General features: G+C 31.8%; 6 protein-coding genes across 7 annotated transcripts in view; 4 read left to right on the forward strand and 2 right to left on the reverse strand.

Annotated features, from left to right (window-relative positions):
- LOC128888809 (uncharacterized) overlaps nucleotides 1-13,803 on the forward strand; it is a 46,210-nt gene extending 32,407 nt beyond the window's left edge. Inside the window, exons 3-7 of the mRNA XM_054145942.1 lie at nucleotides 11,826-11,954; nucleotides 12,023-12,128; nucleotides 12,475-12,719; nucleotides 12,804-12,866; nucleotides 13,666-13,803. Of these exons, the coding sequence (XP_054001917.1) occupies nucleotides 11,843-11,954; nucleotides 12,023-12,128; nucleotides 12,475-12,719; nucleotides 12,804-12,866; nucleotides 13,666-13,685 (546 nt within the window). The 5' untranslated portion in view covers nucleotides 11,826-11,842 and the 3' untranslated portion in view covers nucleotides 13,686-13,803. The remainder of the gene's footprint in view (nucleotides 1-11,825; nucleotides 11,955-12,022; nucleotides 12,129-12,474; nucleotides 12,720-12,803; nucleotides 12,867-13,665) is intronic.
- On the forward strand, nucleotides 7,165-9,949 carry LOC128888802 (polycomb protein EED-like). Of its 2 annotated transcripts, XM_054145935.1 has the most exons (3): nucleotides 7,165-7,350; nucleotides 7,647-8,489; nucleotides 8,619-9,949. In XM_054145935.1, exons 2-3 carry the CDS (start codon nucleotides 7,763-7,765, stop codon nucleotides 9,044-9,046), a joined length of 1,155 nt encoding a protein of 384 aa, XP_054001910.1. In that variant the 5' UTR covers nucleotides 7,165-7,350; nucleotides 7,647-7,762; the 3' UTR covers nucleotides 9,047-9,949. The 2 variants fall into 2 exon arrangements, with proteins under 2 accessions (XP_054001910.1, XP_054001908.1); XM_054145933.1 differs by having other exon boundaries at nucleotides 7,647-9,949.
- Nucleotides 10,685-11,751, reverse strand: LOC128888810 (prefoldin subunit 2-like). The gene is made up of 3 exons (XM_054145943.1): nucleotides 11,529-11,751; nucleotides 11,146-11,269; nucleotides 10,685-11,062 (listed from the first exon to the last, which is right to left on the reverse strand). Exons 1-3 carry the CDS (start codon nucleotides 11,672-11,674, stop codon nucleotides 10,877-10,879), a joined length of 456 nt encoding a protein of 151 aa, XP_054001918.1. The 5' UTR covers nucleotides 11,675-11,751; the 3' UTR covers nucleotides 10,685-10,876.
- Nucleotides 11,631-22,244, forward strand: part of LOC128888803 (SET domain-containing protein SmydA-8-like) — a 33,941-nt gene continuing 23,327 nt past the window's right edge. The window contains exon 1 of the mRNA XM_054145936.1: nucleotides 11,631-11,770. Coding sequence (XP_054001911.1) covers nucleotides 11,769-11,770 — 2 coding nt within the window. The 5' untranslated portion in view covers nucleotides 11,631-11,768. The remainder of the gene's footprint in view (nucleotides 11,771-22,244) is intronic.
- Nucleotides 13,003-19,006, reverse strand: LOC128888798 (structural maintenance of chromosomes protein 1A-like). The gene is made up of 20 exons (XM_054145925.1): nucleotides 18,800-19,006; nucleotides 18,296-18,416; nucleotides 18,039-18,138; nucleotides 17,772-17,950; nucleotides 17,491-17,629; nucleotides 16,955-17,419; nucleotides 16,465-16,893; nucleotides 16,148-16,359; nucleotides 15,921-16,089; nucleotides 15,732-15,854; nucleotides 15,522-15,653; nucleotides 15,389-15,454; nucleotides 15,136-15,293; nucleotides 14,903-15,000; nucleotides 14,505-14,809; nucleotides 14,135-14,407; nucleotides 13,882-14,061; nucleotides 13,614-13,792; nucleotides 13,357-13,534; nucleotides 13,003-13,281 (listed from the first exon to the last, which is right to left on the reverse strand). Exons 1-20 carry the CDS (start codon nucleotides 18,909-18,911, stop codon nucleotides 13,210-13,212), a joined length of 3,690 nt encoding a protein of 1,229 aa, XP_054001900.1. The 5' UTR covers nucleotides 18,912-19,006; the 3' UTR covers nucleotides 13,003-13,209.
- LOC128888804 (post-GPI attachment to proteins factor 3) lies at nucleotides 19,408-21,705 on the forward strand. Its single transcript, XM_054145937.1, has 7 exons — nucleotides 19,408-20,044; nucleotides 20,283-20,425; nucleotides 20,516-20,668; nucleotides 20,753-20,877; nucleotides 20,956-21,089; nucleotides 21,184-21,388; nucleotides 21,464-21,705. Exons 1-7 carry the CDS (start codon nucleotides 19,909-19,911, stop codon nucleotides 21,540-21,542), a joined length of 975 nt encoding a protein of 324 aa, XP_054001912.1. The 5' UTR covers nucleotides 19,408-19,908; the 3' UTR covers nucleotides 21,543-21,705.

A 22,244-nucleotide genomic window follows, 5' to 3' on the forward strand; every position in this document is an offset into this window, starting at 1 on the left:
AAAGCAAATTTAGATTGCGATAAATTGCAGTTGTGTTACAAGTTTAAAGTGACGATACTGTTACGCGAATGTGCCTGGCAATATGATTTTTTACGATTATTATTAATAAATGTGTTTGACGATTCGATGAGAATTTCATATTTACGTCGACAAATGCTTGTAACATGTCTAATCTGTAACCTATTAAATTCGATGAGTTCAAGGAACCCTTCGCCCTTCTTTTTAAAATGTCTTTCGCATAACGAAGGAACCCAGCATCCCTAAGTATCCCTAAGTGCGTTAAAAAGAAACATGTCTCGTTCATCACCTCATGCGTTACAGAATGGAATATTAATATAAATTCGATGTTTTAATTTGCATACATCTACCACGGAACAAATGATTAAACGATAAAATAGGTTTGTACAAAGGAATCATTCTTAGCGACGTGTAAATGCTAACTGGTGGCGCGTTCTGAGACGGTGTTTAAACGAACGTTAACGAGACCGTAAATGGAACACAATGTGGAGAGGCTTGATTAAAATATTAATTGAGGTGGAAATAATGATTCGTTGCGGCTCGGTGATTACATCGCCCTACTGTACTTCGTATCTTTGACTTTTTAATATAAGCCACTGAATAGATTTTCAATCCGAAAACGATATCATTCACTCATTCGCGTTAGATTACATTCGACGCAGATATTCCGGCGAAATACAGAATGCAAGGTTATTCCCTGAATAAATAAGATGATAAAAATGAAACTTTGTTATTCACGTCGGGCATTTTTCGTTACAATAATATCGACGAAAACGAATATATCGAGTAGCGCTAATTAAGAAATTAACGTTTCGAATAAATGTTGATAGTTATAGCGGCAATTTATTTATTTATGTTACATTAAGGAAACTTATCAACGTCTAATTAATAAGTGGACGTTTTATTATGATGCATACAGTAAGGATATTTTAATAATCTATCTCTCTCTCTAAATGCCGATGTGTGCATTATTTTGAAAGAGCATTGTTCATGATTAGAAAACCTCGCAGAGTGCACAATGATCAACCGGATGTTTTATTTTATTTTATGTAGCAACGTTATAAGCTAAACATTTTAATGTAGTATGGAATTTCTAAGATTCTAACGAGAATACAAATCTTAATTTTGTGTAACATTTTTTTCTCCCAATTTGCTTAAACCCTTTGTTCACTCCAATGCGAAGCTTACGACGTTAGAAATGTATGATTGTACTCGATCTTAAAATAGATTAATCAAGTACGTTCAGTTTAGTAAGAACGCTTGCAAAATATTTAACGATACATTAAAAATTGGATATTTTACACGGTCGCTGTAGTAAAAGTATTTATTTTGTTATCCTATTTTGTTATCCTATTTTGTTATTCTATTTTGTTCCGTTCGCGACATGGTGGATTTCTTTGACCTTGGTAGTAACCGATTCTCAAAAAAAAATTTTCCAAGAATTTTGCGAAATTTATAAACTCCGAATCGCGACAGAATATTTTTCCTGAGACGAAGTCTCTTTACTTACTGCAAATATACAATATGTCATCTTTCATGCTACTTTGACATCGATATCAACGACGAATAAAAGTAACGTGTAGTCAACTCATCGACGATTATAATTCTTAAATATTAATTTCGATAAACTGATGTATCTACGTTACGAACTCTACTTCAAATGGTTCCTTGTAATGCTTTAAATTTTTAAACAATTTTTTTTTTGTCGACTTCACAAATTATATTAACTGGTGAACTGTCGTTTGGACTGTATCTATCTCGGAGATTTCCGAGAATATGTAAAATATCATCGATTATAAAAAAAAAAAGAAAGAAAGAAAGAAAGAAATTAAGAAACTACAATCTCGCAGAAAAGTTTTTTGGGAAATTGATCGGTGTACGAATACATTCTACACCCACTGTATGTCGTGATATTGTACTATAGATCACTATAGATTACTATGGATTACTATGGATTACTATGGATTACTATAGAGCACGTTATATCGACATTTACAAGATCGGCGACAATTAACGACAGCGTTTCGTTCCCATCCGATATGTAAAAGGACGAACGAAAACACAATTTGAATGGTAATTTCCTCATGTAATCTATGACCTATTGTAGGGATGATAGAGGGGTTGGTGGCGGAGGGTAAACAATCGAGAAGGCAGTCATTGACATGGGGACTGTTGAAAACTCAGGGGAACAGTTGGGCTTCCATTAAAATCACCTTTCATGAAAACTAATCGGGTAGGCTGCACATGCTCTGCTGACTTACAGGGTGCGTGAGTACATCAGGCTTTCTCCGCTTCATTATTTCGTATTTTTCGAATCATAATCGAGAACCTGATACCCTGACTCTGGTTTCTTCCGAATTTCCTGCTGTTTACTCCACTTTATACGATTCTCTTACAGAGAAATGTTCGGTATTTTGTTCCAAGTGTCGAAATCTGTGTGCTCGATCGTTTCGCACGTTCGAGATCTTCCGTGGAAGGTGCTTCCTCAGAACACATAACAAAAGTTTGCATTCACGCATTAATATGCGTTTAATCAAATATCCTACTCGAATTTTTCAGCTTTAGAAAATTCTCGTTATTTTCGCAGATTGCGAACGTGACCATTGGTAAGTGTCGTCCGACGTCTGTAAGCGAGAGATGGAAAGGTGAGAAGGGATTAAAAGAGAAGTAAGGAAAATTTCTGGACTCTCGTTTTCTGGAAGAACGCGAGATTCGCGGATCTCTGTTTCTCGACGAAGCTACCGATTCGAGTATCCAGAGACGAAAAGCAACGATGGTGGGAGGCCAGACGTGGCGATCGGTTCGAACAATACCCATTGTCCAGCATATCATTTTCACGATTTTCCATCGGTCGACTTTCAACCGAGGAAGACTTCGTTCGGAGCTACCGATGAATATCGTTCCTCGATTTTCACTACCGCTACGATACCAGCACCTTCTCGTTTCTCTTTGGTAGACCGCTCGAGCGGATGAAACGAACACAATGCCTTTTGTTTCTCATCCTCAACGCTTATCGACGCGGAGATTCGTCATCCTCGAAGAATGGATTTTTTTATAAGGTTTCCAATCTTCTTTTTCGTTAACAAAAATCTATTTTACAAAGAGTACGTGCAATCTATCTGATTGTACTCGGATTTCTTGTCGATTCCTTCAACTCCCTTCCCACGTCGAGTTCTCGCTATAACACGTCGATTCGTGATATAATATTTCGATAACGGTACAAAGATATTTTTCCGAAGTTTCCAGCTAACCAGTTTTTTCGTCGAGTTAATCAAATTCGGAATCGCGTTAAATTTAAGAAATCCCTACTAGGCCGGTCATATCGGATAATATTGTTTCCAAGCAATGCATAAAATACTGTAAACTTGCTTTTTTTTTTTTATTGAAAGTGCGCCCAGATAGTATAAATCTAGATTCGCAACCCTTGGAAACGCGAGCCAGCCGAGTTAAACCTGACAAAACCGCGAAATTTTTCGCACTCTTTTCAGCAACGTTCGGTGTTTAAAATGTCAGACGAATTTCATTAGGTGTCACACGTGACTTTCTATACGCATTCCATTAAATTTTCCTAATAGATTATACGTACCTTTTGTAAAATAAATTTTTTTTTTTTAAGGAAAAAGAAGATTGGAATTTACTTGGCCCGTGACATAGAGAAACTTTCTTTTAACCGAATTTTAATAATTTAGGGATGTACTGCGATAAGGAGTCAGCTCCATTATCTTATGATTTTAAAGTTAGAAGATAATCACGGATTTGAAAAATTCCATTTTCTCGCGGTGCAAATAAGGAGACAGACCGGTCACTAGAAAAACTGACGATGTCGATCAGATAGGGACAGAACAGGAACAAGAGCGAATTGTACACTAATTTTACGATCTTTTGTATTTTGCATTTATCGTTTGTGTTGGCAAATATTTTAAGAATAAAATGAACATGTGTTTGAAAGTGAAAAAAATCACTTTTTCGGAGGACGCAATAAGGAACCCGAAACGACATCGTTCCATAATTAGGTACCTATGCTATGCCAGGAAAAAGAAAAAGAAAGAAAATTTCAAAGATATGAATTTTGAAACGTTTTTCTTGATTTCCCAAGAATTTAAAAAAATGCGGCTGGCTCCTCGATGCGCGCCCCTCGATTCGTATCGCTACAAATTCCGTGTTTGTACTTGTTTGTGATACAAACGTGGAAAAATAGATTCGAGAATAATTTCAAAGATATGAATTTTGAAGCGTTTTTCTTGATTTCCCAAGAATTCAAAAAAACGCGGCTGGCTCCTTCTCGATGCGTGCCCCTCGATTCGTATCGCTACGAATTCCGTGTTTGTACTTGTTTGTGATACAAACGTGGAAAAATAGATTCATAAGGACGTTTATTGTAATATCTGATTTATCTTCCTGTTCGAATTGTCCTCGGGTCAATCGAAAAATTATTTCGTAGAGAAAGGGTAAAAATGAAAGGTCGACTTGAACTGTGCCACTAATGCTAAGATCGTACAAATTTATTTCGAGTAGGTACATGGAAAAAAGAAAAGTAAAGCTGTTTCTTAAAGGAAAAGAAACAGCGAAGCATCGGTTTTTCTCTAAAACTCCGGAGTGACGGGTAATCATAATTTCGACAGAGTCGGTAGTATTCGGAGATTGAGATATATAATAAGCCCGAGGCTGCGTTCACATCACAGAGAGACAGTCCGATACGAGTGAGTAGGTACATTATATAAACGGAATACCTACCCCAACCTATGCCAACCTACTCGTTCATTGGCATCAAACCAACTACTACTACTACTAGCATCATTGCCACCACTACTCGCCCTCTTATTGCGTGACTCTATCCTTGAAAGGTATTTCCACTACCTACTGGGTGATTCTACTCTCGTACTATTTACAATTGTTACGACTAATTGTAAATATCCTTGCTATTTTATATTCTAAATATTTAAAATTACAAGCTGCGAAGATATCTTGATCTCACCTTCTAAATTTTAAGAAAATTCCCAGCGACAAACGATACTTCGACGATTAAATACATTTATCGAATTCAAACGTTGGAGTAAACAAGATTAAGTTTGTATAATATATTCCTTGTTATTATACGACATTAATTTAATAATTAACAGTTATACAAGGATAAAGAAACGAAGTAACGCGTGAATTTTCGAAACTTTTAACGAATACGTTAAACTGTGTTGTTTAATTATAAACTATTAGATTCGTTATCGTTATAAATTATTAATTAGTCGACGTGACTTTTACTAACGATTGGAGAACGATTTCGAGGCTTGTCACCCGTTAGATAAGCCTACAGATATACTGATGCGACAAAGAATTGATACGTTCCTTTCGTAAACGTCTCTCTTTTTTTCCTTCTCTTTCTCCTTTTCGAGCAAGAGTACCGATGGACCGACAATGGAGCACATCTGTAGGTACCACGAAACAATGGCTACCGAGATTGTGGAACCTATTGCGGATAGTATTCCATAATATACCCTGTTGTTTCCGCTCCCTTGGATAGAACTAGCAGCACGCTCGATGAAAATATATGGCCCCCTTTCGAAGGTCTATCCAGACTGACACTACCACTGGTCGTTATTTCTCCTGTGAATTTGCTGGTTCTCTGTTTTCGGCCGTATTGCTGCATTGTTACAATTTGTTCGTAAGTTTAGCGAGTAATTACTTGAAATTTCATTTCAAATTAAAACGACGTTCTTATCGAAATACGTAAAAGGTAGGCGAGATGTATGACTTTTTAAGAGTACAGTTTTAAGAGTACGTTTATCACGAGTACAGTTTATCGAAAAAAGTAGTTAGCTCTTATTGAAACGGTATTTAAGAGCGCGATTAAAAGATACAATTTTCTAATCATTCTTCGTCCGTACATTTTATAAGCGACGGACAGTCAATAACTGCAAATGAAAGGTGCCTCGATGATTGACACGAGATCTCTTTGTAAATTCTCTTGGAATAAAAAGAAATCGAAGCGTTTCTTAAAAATTATATTTGTAACTCTTTTATTCTCATTGCTTGAACATACAATTTCCCGCTTTGGTTTACTTTAAAACAAGTTAAATCGGGAATAATTTTAAAAAGAATTTTTGTTTTTGCCAAGTCGCAACTCAATCAGGATATGTTTTGTTTCGTGCGGGGTTCTAAGTCGCGAAGGAACAGTAAGATCAACGTAGAAATTTCGATACGTACCGATAATGTGCCCCTTGTATTAGGCAACCTATATTAACAGGTATGTCGGGCTAGTTGCCTGTCCGTAGGCGCAGCGATGCCACCTGGTATCCGGCAACCGCTACTAACGATTTTATCATTTCGGTTGTCATCGCGATTTCACACTATTACCTTAGATAAAATAAAACTTCAAAAACTAATTGTAACCTTAACGCGTATCAATTCCTACTTTTATGTATTAAAAATCAATCAAATAATAATTCAAGTATTTTACTATAGTAAATATATCTTTATTAATACTTTCTGTGTTTATGTCTTGTTTTGAGTAGTACAGTATATATTAATCTATGTAAAAAAAATAAGATAGAACTGAACATATAAACAGTAAGTCTGGAGAATCTTATACGCTTTCTTAATGAGTAAATGTAATATACATAAATGTATCTTTGCTATCTAACATTTGTACTTAACAATAATTTAAATTCGAATATAACTTAGTCGGATAATGTCACGGAACACTAATTTCCAGTGGTGACACGACGCTTCGTCTATAAAAAAAATCCTCGCTCTGCAATCTAGAGGCAATGGTGGAAATTAATTTATCCCTAGCACAAGTCGCGTAGTTGTCCGCTCACCGCTCACTCTCCTAGTGACTTCTAGTAATATCGATCACGAATCGTCATCAGTCGTGTTGTCTCAGTGGAATGCACGCATTGATGTATCCGTGTGACTAGTTTATGTATTTATTGTAGCAGCATTGTATATTGTCACATGTATGTATGCATTTCCATTTTTACAATGAATCAAAATGTTATCTCTGATTGAATAACGTAGTCTTATAATATTTTTATCAATTTTCTGATATCTTTCTGTTATTTTGAAGAAGATAATTTAATATATCATAATATGAGGTTATGTTTATGTTTAAACTAATAGAGAATATTTACATTGTTAGAAACATTGAGAATTTATATCGGTTATGGGATCAGCACAATTGTAACAAGGTTTCTGATGAATTACAAAATATAAAAAAGAAGAAGATTGTGATACATAAATGCAAATTGCAAAACAAAGTTCTATCTTAATGAAGAGTTCATTGCTCTTGTCTCCAGATCGAAAGACTTGGTTCTTACAGATAAGAACTCATCTTAATAGGTAAGTGTATAATTCAGTTCATACAATTTCAGTTGTAAGGTTTTATTATATATAAGTAAAATTAAATTTCTGTTCAAAATAGAAATATATATGATATAATATAAATCTCTTTACAAGCAGTATATCATTTCTGATACTATGTACTATTTTAAACTTTGTACAAATAAAAATATGAAACAAACGTAATATTTGATTTTCAATCATTTTCAATCATGTTTTCTCATTATTAATTTATGATAATTATATTGCATCGATGTTTGTATTCTTTTCAAAAGCCAAATATTTGTGTTTAATAGGTAATAGAATATTGAACTTCATAGAAGCTGTATTAGGTATAATAAGTGGAATTCATATTATTGGATTCTTAGTATATCATTTTGAAGATATTTGAAGGAATAAGTTCCATATTAAAATGAAAAAGACAAGCAACAAGGGTCAAACATACACTTCCAGCCAAGAAGATAGTGAAAATGATAGCGATGAAACTGAATGTAGTATTGGTAGTAATTCAACAGCTGGTACTCATCGTAGTGATACACCTACACGCAGTGCTCGTTGTAGAAGGAAAGGACGACGTAGAAGTAAAACTGCAAAGTATAAATCATGTACAGACAAACCTCTGTATAAATATTGTTGTAGTGTAAAAGAAGATCATGGACAACCGCTGTTTGGAGTACAGTTTAACCATCATTTGAAAGAAGGTGAACCATTAATATTTGCTTCTGTGGGGAGCAATCGTGTTAGCATTTATGAATGTCCAGAGGGAGGTAATATTAGGTTACGTCAGTGCTATGCAGATCCTGATCCAGAAGAAAATTTTTATACTTGTACTTGGACTTACGATGACTCTGGAAAACCTTTACTGGCTGTAGCAGGATCACGTGGTGTTGTAAGGGTTATCAGTCCTGTAACTATGACTTGCATTAAGCATTATATTGGACATGGACATGCAATAAATGAACTAAAAATTCATCCTAAAGATCCAAATATATTACTCTCAGCATCAAAAGATCATGCACTGAGATTATGGAATATAAAAACTGATGTATGTATAGCAATTTTTGGTGGAGTTGAAGGTCACAGGGATGAAGTTTTAAGTGCTGATTTTGACATGAAAGGAGAACGCATCATTTCGTGTGGTATGGATCATGCTTTGAAGTTATGGTCATTAGATAAACAAGATATGCAAGAAGCAATAAAGCAATCTTATCATTGCAATCCTAGTCGTAATGGAAGGCCTTTTGATTCTATACTTCAGCATTTTCCAGATTTTACAACACGAGATGTGCATCGTAATTATGTTGATTGTGTTAAATGGTACGGTGACTTTATTTTAAGTAAATCTTGTGAAAATTGTATCGTGTGTTGGAAACCAGGACGTCTTGAAGATTCTCAACTACGTAATGGAGAAACTAGTGCCACTGTTTTACATCGGTTCGAATTCAAAGAATGCGATATATGGTTTATACGATTTTCGATGGATTTTTGGCAACGTACAATAGCTTTAGGTAATCAAGTGGGCAAGACTTATGTATGGGACTTAGAAGTCGATGAACCTGGACAAGCTCGCTGTTATTCCCTTCAGCATCCTAGATGTACTGTACCTATACGTCAAACTAGTTTAAGTAGAGATGGCTCAGTATTATTATGTGTTTGTGATGATGCTACTGTATGGAGATGGAATCGTGAACATTAACGTTTATGTAATACATGAAATGGTGCCTTTATATTCACAGAATGTACTGTATTTATTAGCTCTCAATATACAGAATCATTTTACTATCAACATTGAATAGTAGACTTCTTACAAAATATTTGTAAGTAAATTGTAATTCTAATTCATATTAATTTATGAAAAAATGAAAATTTTTATGTTTATAAATATTATTACCGATACAGTTTGTTATTCATAAGAATGAGGAAATAATCTTTTTACATATGAAATTATAATTGCAAGAATTGTAAAATGAGATTAAACGTAAATAATTATAATTACAGAAACAATATATGTGTATTTATTTCGCAATATATTTTTTAAAGTTGTATAATAATATCCATTTCACGAAATAAATTTATTATAACTAAATTGTTACATTTGAGTAATGATATTACTTAATGTTATAATTCGAGACTTTTGTCCAGGGGGGAAACTTTTGTTAGGAAATTTTTTACAATTACTTTCCTTATATAAATTAGAATATTACTATAATACAGTAGACTTTCGATAATCCGGTATGCTCGGGACTTCGGCAGTGCCAAATATAGTAAAAATATTAATATAGTAATTCAATTTATTAACAAAAGTAAAATGCATACATGTATAAAGTAAAATATATAGAATAGAAAATTTGCAAATAATGTATAAATGATATTTAATTTCTGCGTCTATTTCATTGTCTTATTTCATCATCATTCATAATCACGTATCTATATTAGGTAACAAGCAATTACATTTCTAATTATCTGTGCAATTAATTGAAACATTATTTGAAATTAACTTTAACTTTAATTGTTGAAGACAAATTCCAACTGAAATGAACCTTTAATTTTATTTAAAATTAGTTTTCAATTGGAATTAAATTTAATTGTCATGCAAAAGTGAGGACCAATTGTCAAAGCTTGATTATGGTCGACTTTTGTGTGCTGGATTATTGGTATTTTACTGAAACTGTATGTAAAAATAACTATTTACTAAATTATTACAGTGGAAAATAGTATTACACTACATTTATGATTGAGAAATAATTTATTTAAATCTTAAGGCAATATTAATCAATCCTTTTATTATAATTGCAAATACGTTCATCACACAGTTTATTCTACTCATTTAAAACTTTTGACATTCGTGCTTAAAAAAATTTTATATTTTGCACATCTGTAGTAGATGGTAAAAAAAAATTAAGAAGCAAAACATTTTTATTCCTATCAAATTTATGCGTTGCGTGAATAACTATTTAATAATGTTTGTTACATTTATATATGTATAGTAATAATATTGAATAGCTATATATCTATACAAATTTTGAACTTAAAAAAAAAACTTTATTGTTATGCCCTAATACCTACACAAAAATGTATTTGTAATCATTTCTATTTATGAAATTGAATATCTTTCTAATATACTTTGCAGTTAATATTTTATCTTACTCTGAATCAATTTCAAATCTTTAGGTAGTAAAGTATTTACTACAAATTGTATATTATTTTTACAATAATTCCATTCTTTAATCATTAATTTATGCATTTTTGTTTTATGATTTATAATGATACATGAAAGTGCATACACTAAGTCTATAACGAAAATGTCATAGGAAGTAATAGTGGGAGACAAGAATTATTCCTTAAAGTTGTATACTATTCTCCATAAACAAAAAGTCAAAAGTCTTTTTATACAAAATACACAATTATTAAAAAAATTGAATATTTATACATTTGAAATATAATATTCTTTCAAAATATTTAATAAGCAAGTGCCAAAGAGTGATTTAAATATAAATTTAAAACGTATTACAAAGAAACTTTGATTTTATGCGTAATTACTCAACATCGAATTAACAACAACTGCGCTTCTCTTTGCTTCTTTAGAATCTTCACCTTGTCGTTGTACATCCTGTTGTCCTCTGATTCTAATATTATGTTTCTCTTTAAATTCATTTATTTCAACTCCTTTCTTTGTTAATTGGTCATTTAAAGCATCTATAACTTTTATCAGCTATAAATCACAAAATGTATTATATACTAACACAATTCTATATAGTTTTATTTTCATCTAATAAAATATAAAATAAACTTTACTTGTTCTTTGTTTGTCACCAATGCAGGCATTACATCTTCCACAGTACGTTCACATAAAACACCTCCTGTCATTCTGTAACACTTCCTCTTTGGGTCTATATTTTTTAACGTATCGATTACAATCCTAAATCACCAAATATACATTTTATTTCATTACAAGAATATCATATTTTCAATTCAATAAATATTAATCTTAAAGTGCATAGTGTAAAATATTATTTGTTAAACAATTAGATTACATTTCTCTGTTTAGTAAGAATTATATTATAATTTATTTAATGCAAGTTCGCCAAAATGACTTATTACTTCTTTAAAATATTAAACAAAATATGATGTTTATACGAAAATATATAAATGATCATAGCAGGTTAGAAAACTCATACTTGTGTTCATTCAGTTCTATCTCCATTTCTGACAGTTTGTTAGCCATCGTTCTTTGCTCATTGCGAAGTATTTGGAATTCAGATAGTATTTCTGCATTGGATTTCGAACCTTTTGAAGATTTTCCTGACTTTTTATCGCTAGCCATGTTAGGAACTCTGCATTACTTTTCACTGCGTACGCGAAATTCACTACAATTCACTGATTCTCACACCGGCCTTTCTAGATTCTACTGAAGATCGATGTTTATGGAACGGAATGCTTGGAAATATAATTTTAGGGAATTATTGTTTGGTCAGGAACTAGCTTTAGGACTATGGACCACCACGGATTTGCACGGATTGCCAAGGACATAGGAATATATAGGGTGTCCCAAAAATGGTGGAGCGTTAGTGTCGCTCCTTTACGTGTCATTGAGCTCACAATCTGTGTAAGTTTATTCTATGGTCTAAGCGTCCGGCAAAATTTGAACTCCATATCACTTCATATTTGACAGTTACGAACGTTATGGAACAGACCGTCAGTTTGCTGCATGATCGAACAGAAATCACAGAATCGAACATAAACAGATCCGAAGATATCACCATGGAAGTTGACAAACGGTAAATAATCATTTTGAAAAAATTATTAAAGAATTATTCAAAATGATTTAAGCCGGGTATTATTAATATATATGAAAGCCGTACTTTTGCGTTTTTATGATACGAAAAGGTGGTGTTCGCGCTTTCTTTTTTAATTTCAACCGGTTGGGACTTTTTCAATATCTTTTTTCTTTTGTTATCTAGTAAACTAATTCTTCTAATTTCTCAAAAATATTCAAGACATTTAGACAATTCCCAATTGCAAGAAAAGGAATTGCATCTTAAAAGGTGTCTGAATACTTTTTCGAAAATTTCGAAATTATTGTTTAATTATTACTGTTTCTTTTACTTAAATTTATGTTTGTAGATGCCGCAAAGTATGTGCTATTTTGGGCTGCCGAAGTAACAAAAAGAGAATGTTTCAGTTCCCCTGTCCGGTGAAGGATAACGACAGGTACATGCAATGGATTACAGCTTGCAGAAGGGAGGATTTTCTTCGCCTTTCACCCAAGAAGGTGAGGACAAAAGTGGTGTGTGACCTCCACTTTGAAGATCGATACCGCTTTCCAACCAAACTTACAAGAGACGCAATACCAACCTGCAACTTACCAGGTAATAATTGATTACACACTTTTTAAAATATATTTAACAAATTTGTAATGAAAATATTGAATAAATTCTATTAACACCAATTAGAACCTGCTGCACTTGTAGAGCCACAGGAAGAAACCGTAATAGAAATTACAGAAGAAGAAGAACGTAAGATTTTGATCTCTATACGTATGATAAAACAATATATAAGCATAATGGTAATACAGTACATACAAATGATAAGACTTCAAACGGTGGCTCGCGCAACAATTACGAATAAAGACGAAATAACTGAAAAGATTCATCTTAACAGACAATAAATTATGTTTATTTACAAACAGAATTCAAGTCCAAATTTTTGTGAAAATATTTGCTTTATACAAATTTATTTTTTGTTAAATCTATAAAGTTTTATTATTTTGTTAGTAATAAAGGTAGTCTAACATGTTTTTAGTATTGTGTAAAAATATCATCAACCTTAAAATAAAATTGACCGAAATATACACTTTTGCTACTTATTATTTTGCGAAGGAAATACGGTTAAATCCATTGTTAATACTTTGCTTTGCAAGCACTCGCCAACCTGTAATTTAGAGAATAAGATATTAACAAATTTAAAAATACATGAAACAAAAAATATGTATAAACATGAACATACATCAGGAGAAATTCCAATTAATGCATCAGCATGCGAATAAAATTCTTCCTTCAAAGATATGACAATAGTTTGTAAGGAGCTTGTTTTATTGCGTATGTAACTTGCAACTTTTCCGATATTAGTATTATCTAAGGCAGCATCGATTTCATCCAAGACAAAGAATGGTGCAGGTTGAAAACTGCAATTATAATAAAATTAGGTTATAACTTGAATATAATGAAAACAATAAAGGACAAAAATAATATATACATAATTACCTATGAATTGCAAACAATAGAGCTAACGCTGCAACTGTTTTTTCTCCTCCAGATAGATTAGACATTGGCTGAAATCGTTTCCCTGGTGCTACACAATTGTAGTTAATACCATCCAAATAAGGTTCTTCTGGATTTTCAGGGCCAAGAAATGCTTGAGCGGATTGATTTTTTGCTAAACTCTGATATATTGTAAATTTTCATATATTATTTTAACTTCTGTTTGCAATGTATGTATAGATTGTCTATTTAAATATAAATATAAACTGACCTTATAAATGGGATCAATTTCGTTAGCTACGTGCTCGAAACAAGCCATAAATCTGTCGTGTCTTTCCTTCTTTATCTTCTCGAATTGTGTTTTTGCCTTCTTTGCTTTCTTACGAGATTGTTCAAATTCTTCGTTAGTCTCTTGTAATTTTTCTTTTGCAAGATGTAATTTTTGAATTGCCTAAACAAAATTATACATGTCTCGTTATTATTATTCATTTATAAGTTAAGAACCTTACAAAATTATACCTTACCTTCATATTGGGGGCTTGAATGCGTTGAATAGTACCTTGCAAATCATTAATCATCTTCGTTAGTTTATCATACGTTTTTTTAACATATTCTTCGTCTAAATCTTTTAAATTAACACTAAGAAGCTCATAATCTATGGTAATTTGTCTTTCACGTTCGTATTGTTGCAGGGTACTTGATGATAAATCGTTATTGCTTTCTGAGCTATTAGTTGTGGATTCGCGAGCTATATCTTCCATATTTCCATGGATCATCGGAATTGCGATATCTTCCATCTAAATATTATTTTGTATGTATATAGTAGTGTATGTCTATTTTAAAAATTACAACTCTATACAAAATCAACTAATTTTATTCTTGTTTATGCTATACCTTGCACTGCATTAAAATAGCATGTCGTTCGGCTCTCATTTGTTCAATTTTCGATTCGATACCATTCATTTGTTTTTGAGCAGCTTGTATAGTTTTTACAATTGCTCCAAGATCACGCCTAGCTTTACCTATTTCGTCTTCTTTTTGATCAACTTCCATTTTCTTTGCATTTCGTTCTGTTTTCAGTTGTTCCATTTGAGTCTCATCATTATCAATTTCTGCCTTTTGTTTCGATTCCGTTTGTCGTGCAGTTTCAAGTTTATCTTCTGCATCTTGAACAGCACGTTCCCAGCGTAAAACGTTATCTAATAAATGATACATATTATTTAGCTGTCATATCACTAAAATAAGTAATTAAATCATACTAAACAACACATTTGTTTTCTGTATTCACTCACTCTCCGTATCACGTTGTCTTTCAAAATCTAATTGATTGTAAATACGATTACACTGATTTTCAAATTCCATTCTCTTCTTTGCTCTTTCTTGTTGCGAACTAAAATATGATTTTGTATACATATACATGTTATCATGGATCACTTGAAAAATGATTTACACGATTTATAAAAATATAATTATTGCAGCACATCTTTGATTAGCATTCTTAGCATTACGATTCACACATACATACCGTAATTCCCTTTCTTCGTATTGACGAATATTAGATACGCCTATTTGTTCACAAAAGCTAGCGAATACATCGTCCTCGACATTATTCATTTTTTCTTTGATATTCTGTATTTCTTGATCTCTTTCTGCCATTGTTGTTTCAATCGCAGTTATTGTTGGCTAAACAGAAAATTTTAATTAATGTTAGCATACCGTTTAATTGAAATCCAATAGAGATAACAAAAATCCGATAAAAGATATAAGTCTATACTTACACCAAACATATTCAATTCATTTTGAAGAGATTCTAATTTTACTTCAAGTTCTGCAATTTGCTTTTGCTGTAATAAATATAATTTAATCTTTTAATGTTCATACAAAAATATTAATATATAATATTTTACTTACAGTGGCAACTAAATCGCTTTTACTATATTTTAAACGTGTTTCTAAACCACGTATTTGAGATTCAACTGTATTTAATTCTGATTCTTTCCGTGATTTTTTCAAAGATTCCCGTAGTTCTTCCGTTAATTTTTCCTATAAAGAATTTTGGATTTATTATACGGCTTACATTTATGTGAAAAATAAATCATACATGAAATAGACATAATTTACTTTTTCTGCCTTAAGTTGTGACATCTGTTTTTCATCCCATCTTTTTGCTTTCTTTGCCAAATCCAAACTGCCACCGGATATAATTCCACCTTTTTGATAAAATGTTCCATCCAATGCAACACACTGCAATTTCATGTATATATTATATCTTTTTAATTACACGATTTAAGAAAATTTACTTATACGTACATCATATCTTGCTTTTTTATCTATCTCATAGGCGACTTTGTTTGCATCTTCAGGTGTTTCACATACGAGAGCATTATTTGTAGCAAATAAGACGGCCCTGTCGATATCTTTAGGCGAGAAATGTAAAACATCGTACAATAATTTTACGTTCTTGGGGTCTTGTATGTTCCTGAAAGCAACACATTTTATGGTATATTTATGTTTATAATTATTTATACTTAACATACCTCAGTCTTTCTTTCAGTGGTTTCGCTTGAATATAGTCAAGTGGAAGGAATGTTTCTGGTTCGAGATACTGTTCTTTTAAATACTGGATACATTGTCTCGCTGTTTTTTCAGTATCCACAACAATTGCTTCCATATATTTGCCAAGAACTTTAGTGATGGCAACATTGTATCTCTTATGGATAGGTTGACACATATTGTACATGCGATCGAACTAAAGAGAAAAATAATAATTATACTACTAATTATATCTTCAAACCTATAAGAAAGATCACTTACAGAAATTGGAATAAATATTTTTAAAAAATGTATCACTTACCACGCCAGGGAACAGACGTTTAAAATTTTCGACAATTTCAGTTTTCTTTTTTATTCTTGATACTTCATGTTTATCAACTTTAGCATCGCCAAGTTGTTCGGAAATATTTTCTAATTCTCTTTGAATAGTCTGTATTCTGTCTTTCGAAGTACGGACATCGGACTGTAAATCAGCTCTTAATTTTTTCTGATCTTCTAACGCGGCTTCGGATGTTCGTATGTGTTCTTCTAGCTTTTCTACTCTTTTAAGAGCTTCATCCCGCTCGTGTCCTCTTTGTTTATGTTTATTTTCTATTTCAGTCTTCTTTCTTCCCTCATTATCAAGCCTGTCTTGATCGGATTTTTGTTCGCGATTAATTGAATCAAGGAGTTGCAGGTATCTTGCTGATTGCTTGCCTGCTTCTTCCTTCAAGCGATTGTATTCTTTAACCTGAAATTAATTTTCCAGTGACTGTTATTTTATGTATAATTTCAATAGAGTAGCTTTATACCTGTTCATCTTCCAATTGTACGTCTCTACCCTGCGATTGTGACTGTCCAGCTATACTTGCTTCGTAAGCTGCCTTAGCTTCCTCAACTTGTCGCAATTCTTCTTGAAGTTCATGTATATCTTTCTTGTGAGCTTCGTCTGCCGTGCGCGCTTGTGCTAACGATTTTCGTGCAGATTCGACTTTCTTTTGCATATGTGCAACTCGTTCTTTGGCTTTAATAAACGTGGGTCTTTTCTTTGTAATTTCAGCTTCTACTTCCCGGATATCTTGTTCTATTTTAGCAAGATCACGTGCTAATTTACTAGATTCCTTTTTTCTTTCTTTTAATAATTCCTCGGCTTTCTCTTTTTTCTTTTCAATTTTTTCTATTTCATGTTGTTTTTTCTTTTGTAACACTTCTAAATCTTCTATAGATTTTTCATTATGAAATAAACGGAACAATTGCAACTCAACTTGTTTTTCAACCTATAAGGAGACAAATAATTAATTTATATACAAATTGTATATAATAAGGTGAATGTATAAGTAATATTTACATATTCTTCCTTCAATCGTTGATATTTTTCGGCTTCTTCTTTCTCTAATTTTGCTTCTTTTCTTTCTGCAGCAATTCCCTTCTTCTTTTGATATGAAAATTGCGTTTCTTCCTCTGCCTTAAGCATTTCTGTCCTTAATCTGTAATATAAAATCTCACATATTATAGACAAATGTGATATAAAACTCAACTTGTGCAAAAATTGTATCACTTGTACAGGGTGTCCTAAAAACACCTTGTATAAGATAAAAACTGACTGTACATATTATACTAAAAAATTACCGTTCATATTCTGCTTTCAACACCCCAGAATTACTGATTTCTTCAAAGAGTGCAGTACGTTCTTTTGGGTTTTTCATAGCTATCGATTCAACAGCTCCTTGGAATACTAAAAAGTTTTTTGCTTTGACATTAATACCTAGCAGTTCTAACTCATTTAGGTATACTTGGTTGGTAACAACCTATACATGAAAGGTAAAAGCTGTTAAAATATTCTACTTATGAATAGTTAAATAAATCAATTCTTATTGAAAATTATGTAAAACTAACATTATTATTTATTCTGTATTCTGAGGATGAGCTTTGTACAGAACGCATAAAACTTTTTTCTCTGCCATCTTCTAATTCGAAAACTGCTTTGACAGATGCACTGTAATTCATATAAATTTCAAATTTATTAAACATTTATAACAATGTTAACAAAAAGTATAGTGACTTAAAACTGCAATATCTTTAAATTCCAAATTTCTTGGTAACTGACATATAAATTTATGTATTTATGGTCTAATGTAAGAAACAAGAAATACCTGCATGCGACTGGCATTTCTATTGATGCACCATGAATCAGCTCGTTTAATCTCTTTACACGCAAACTGCTTGTTTTTTCTCCCATGACGAAACTGATTGCATCCATGCAATTCGACTTTCCTGAATTAAAGGAATTCATTTAATACATCAATCATCTCCAATTATTTTATAAACTTTAGCGTCAGTGTTTGGTTTGGTATAAATTATGGGGATGAAATGTTATAAAATGATGTGTCCAATAGTAAGACATTTGTCTATATTATATTGATGTATTATAGAATGTAAAGAAGCTTTACAGTCAAAGACCAAAAGCCCCGAAGAAAGGTCATTGTACTTCTATAGAATAAATGTGACATTATGAAACTTTAAGTGAATGTAACTTTTAACCTAAACATGATAGAGAATAGGGGTTTGTGACATTGTTTTTCTAATAAATTATATTAAATAATAACACAGTCAGATTACTATGCCACGGAAATCATAACCGTGTCAACATAACCTACCAGAGCCATTAGGACCAACAACTGCTGTAAACGGTTTAAGAGGTCCTATAATGAGTTTTCCTTTGTATGATTTAAAATTGTCCACTTCGATATATTTCAGTGAAGCTGGCATTTTGAAGATAACTAAATAAATTCACGAGTGGTCATAAGTAATAGCAAACTAAAATACTTGGCGGTTACGACTGTATGGACTGTTACGAGTAAGCAGTTGTGCGCAAGCGCTACAGTCAATGGGCGACAGGAGTGGGGGAAAGGCGGGAATTTGAAATTTTGATGTCCCAAAAATGTTATAACACCTTGAAAGGGGTGGTTCGGGAGGTGATTTGAAAGAACTTTTTCCTTAGCAAAAATATTGTACAAGGCTTCGTTTTGGAGATATTAACGGAAAACACTGACCAATCAGAGCACGCGTATACCGTTGGAGCGCCCGCGATAGCATATGAGTGCGGCCACTTATCGCGTAGCCTACGCTCATCCGGGATACTCGCGTTCTGATTGGTCGGGGTTTTCGCTTAATATCTCCTTAACAAAACCTCAGACAACATTTTCGCTAAGGAAAAAGTTGTTTCAAATCACCTCCTGAACCACCTCTTTCAAGGTGTTACAACATTTTTGGGACACCCTGTATATACCGGCCCTGCATAGAGTGTACAGTATTTTGAATAATCTTTTACTTACTCACGTAAATTTGTTATCATTGCACACATGTTTTGGTGTATTTAACACCATTTGTAACTTTGTAACTATATAATATAATTTAGTTGTTTTCGAACAAATATCGTAGTATTCGTAGCATGTATTAGAATTTTTGCTATAGTTTAGTGAATTAAAGAGATTAGATTATAATAGAGATTATAATATCTTTGAAATTAAATATAGATAGCTACAGCCCCTAAGAGCTAATATCGTCCATATCATCATAATTTTATTGAATATACTAGACACAGTCATAAACTAGACATCGTTTCATTGTAAGGTTTCATACCAGTGCCGTAATTATTTAACTTAATATACACAGTAGTTAGGATGCATCAGGTAGCATAATCTGGTATGATTCGTGCATGCTGTGAGGTCCGTGGCGCCAACAAATGTGAGTCGCACAGTACGGCATGTTAGAATTAAAAGGTTTTTTCATTTTGACGGTACAATTGATTTCCATTGCAAGTACAACCGGCTCGATAGGAGACAGATCGCAATTTTACAATTTATGCCTTGCTAAATGTCGTGACAGCAATTGTGATAGCGGTACGTATTCTCTGTAATGTATTGGATAAATACATTACAAATATGATAATTTACAAATTAAAGAAAATGATTATTTTGAATGTTTAATGTAGACTTTTAAAACTTTCATTTTTGTTAGACTGATAATAATTTATCATATAATATCAACAATAAAATTTAATTTATTCCAATTATTTATATGCTATTATGTAATTTTATAAAGTATTTAATATTAATATTATTTATTAATATTTTATAGATGGAGGCTTTAAAGTACAACCATCTGTACCAATGAGACTTCTACGCTGGTCTTGTAAAGAAGACTGTAGTTATGGATGTATCTGGGAGACAGTTAATTATTTCATTTCTCATGGTTTAAATATTCCTCAGTTTCATGGAAAAGTATGATAGCTGCCTGTGACTATGTGTATATAGTAAAATTATAATGACTAATATATTACTATAGGAATTATTCCCCAATTTTTATTTCAGTGGCCGTTTGTTCGTTTCTTTGGATGTCAGGAACCTGCATCTGTAATGTTTTCTTTATTAAACTTTTATTGTCATGTTAACATGTATTGGAAATTTAAGAGAAAATTAAGACCTAATGTTCCCATGTTTTATATATGGACTTACTTTAGTATGGTATATTTCTTTTTTATTGTATTAATAATATAGTGATTAACTTATGAATAATACGTTTTAAAATACTAAACATTTTAATTTTAGATATGCATACATGGCTGGTTTTGGTCTTCTATTTTTCATGCACGAGACACTCCATTTACAGAAGTAATGGATTATTCTAGTGCATTTATTATGGTCCTTACATTACTGTATTGTATGCTATTAAGGTAATTGATAATCCTGACGAGTAAAACAGAATTCGAAACAAAAATTTAAAATATGATTATTTAATTTTTTAATTTCAGAATAACGTACGACAGTAATAAAATGTTTGCTGTGATCACATGCGGGTATCTTAGTACTTTATATACGCATTTATCTCATTTATGGTCTGGTTATATTAATTATGACTATAATATGAAATTCAATGTAGCTATAGGTAATTTTATATAACATTTGCGTTTTTGTCTTCTCTATAGAAAACAACTCTTGCACTAGATACTGAAATTATATTAAATATAAAATACTTGCAGGACTTTTAACATTTGTCATAACAATGATATGGTGGCATCGTAATCGTAAAAAATTACCTTATATTCACTTGATTGGATGGTTTAACATATTAACTGTTCTTGTTACCATATTAGAAGTAGCAGATTTTGCACCAATATTTTGGATATTTGATGCTCATTCTTTGTGGCATGCTAGTACAGCTCCTCTTACAATTTTATTATACAGGTATGTCTAATTGTTAAAATCATGTTACACATTGATGTTATTTTCAATGGGACATACTTATTCATGTACTTTCAGATTCATGATGGCAGATTGTGCTCATTTGCAGACACACTATAGTAAATTGACATTAGACATTGATCACCACATACGATAAATTAGCAGTATTATTAATTCCTACACATTTTTTCAGTACCACTTACGATGTAAACATTTATTTTTATACAGATTATTTGATGCACTATTCATTTGTTCATTTGTAGATAAAAAATGTATTACTTACATGTATTTGAAAAATAATAGAACAAATTTTAATTTTAGTTTGAAGTATTTATTAATCATGTTTGTAAAATAATATTTTTATTAAATGTTAAGTTTATTCTACAAAATAAATCTGTGTTCCATAAATACATAATTAATATTTATTCAGAATAAGCAGTGCATAGTGTATAACGAACCTCTGTTTGTTATTTATAAAAGTATATATAATTTATCAAAACATACACAATTCTAAAAACTTTCATGTAAATACTGTATAGTTTGCAACTTTTTGCATATAACAAATTATATAAATTTAAATTAAATAAAGTATAATATATAACATTACATTACGTTTAAAATTGTGAAATAGAATTAAGAGATATTTGAATTACATAATTTGTACCCTACTTTTCATTTTCTCCTCTTATACCCCTATTCTTTATTCTCTAATTTACAGAAGATATTAACAAATTGTTAAATATATTTTTTTTATTTTACTTCTTATTTTTTCATTTATATTTTACAGGGCAGTGCTAATCTTTACTGATAATGAAATAGAAATTACCAACTGATATGACGTAAATTATATCGTTAAGTT

Source organism: Hylaeus anthracinus, unplaced genomic scaffold, assembly GCF_026225885.1.
Source record: "Hylaeus anthracinus isolate JK02 unplaced genomic scaffold, UHH_iyHylAnth1.0_haploid 11994, whole genome shotgun sequence".
Taxonomy (NCBI): Eukaryota; Metazoa; Arthropoda; class Insecta; order Hymenoptera; family Colletidae; genus Hylaeus; species Hylaeus anthracinus.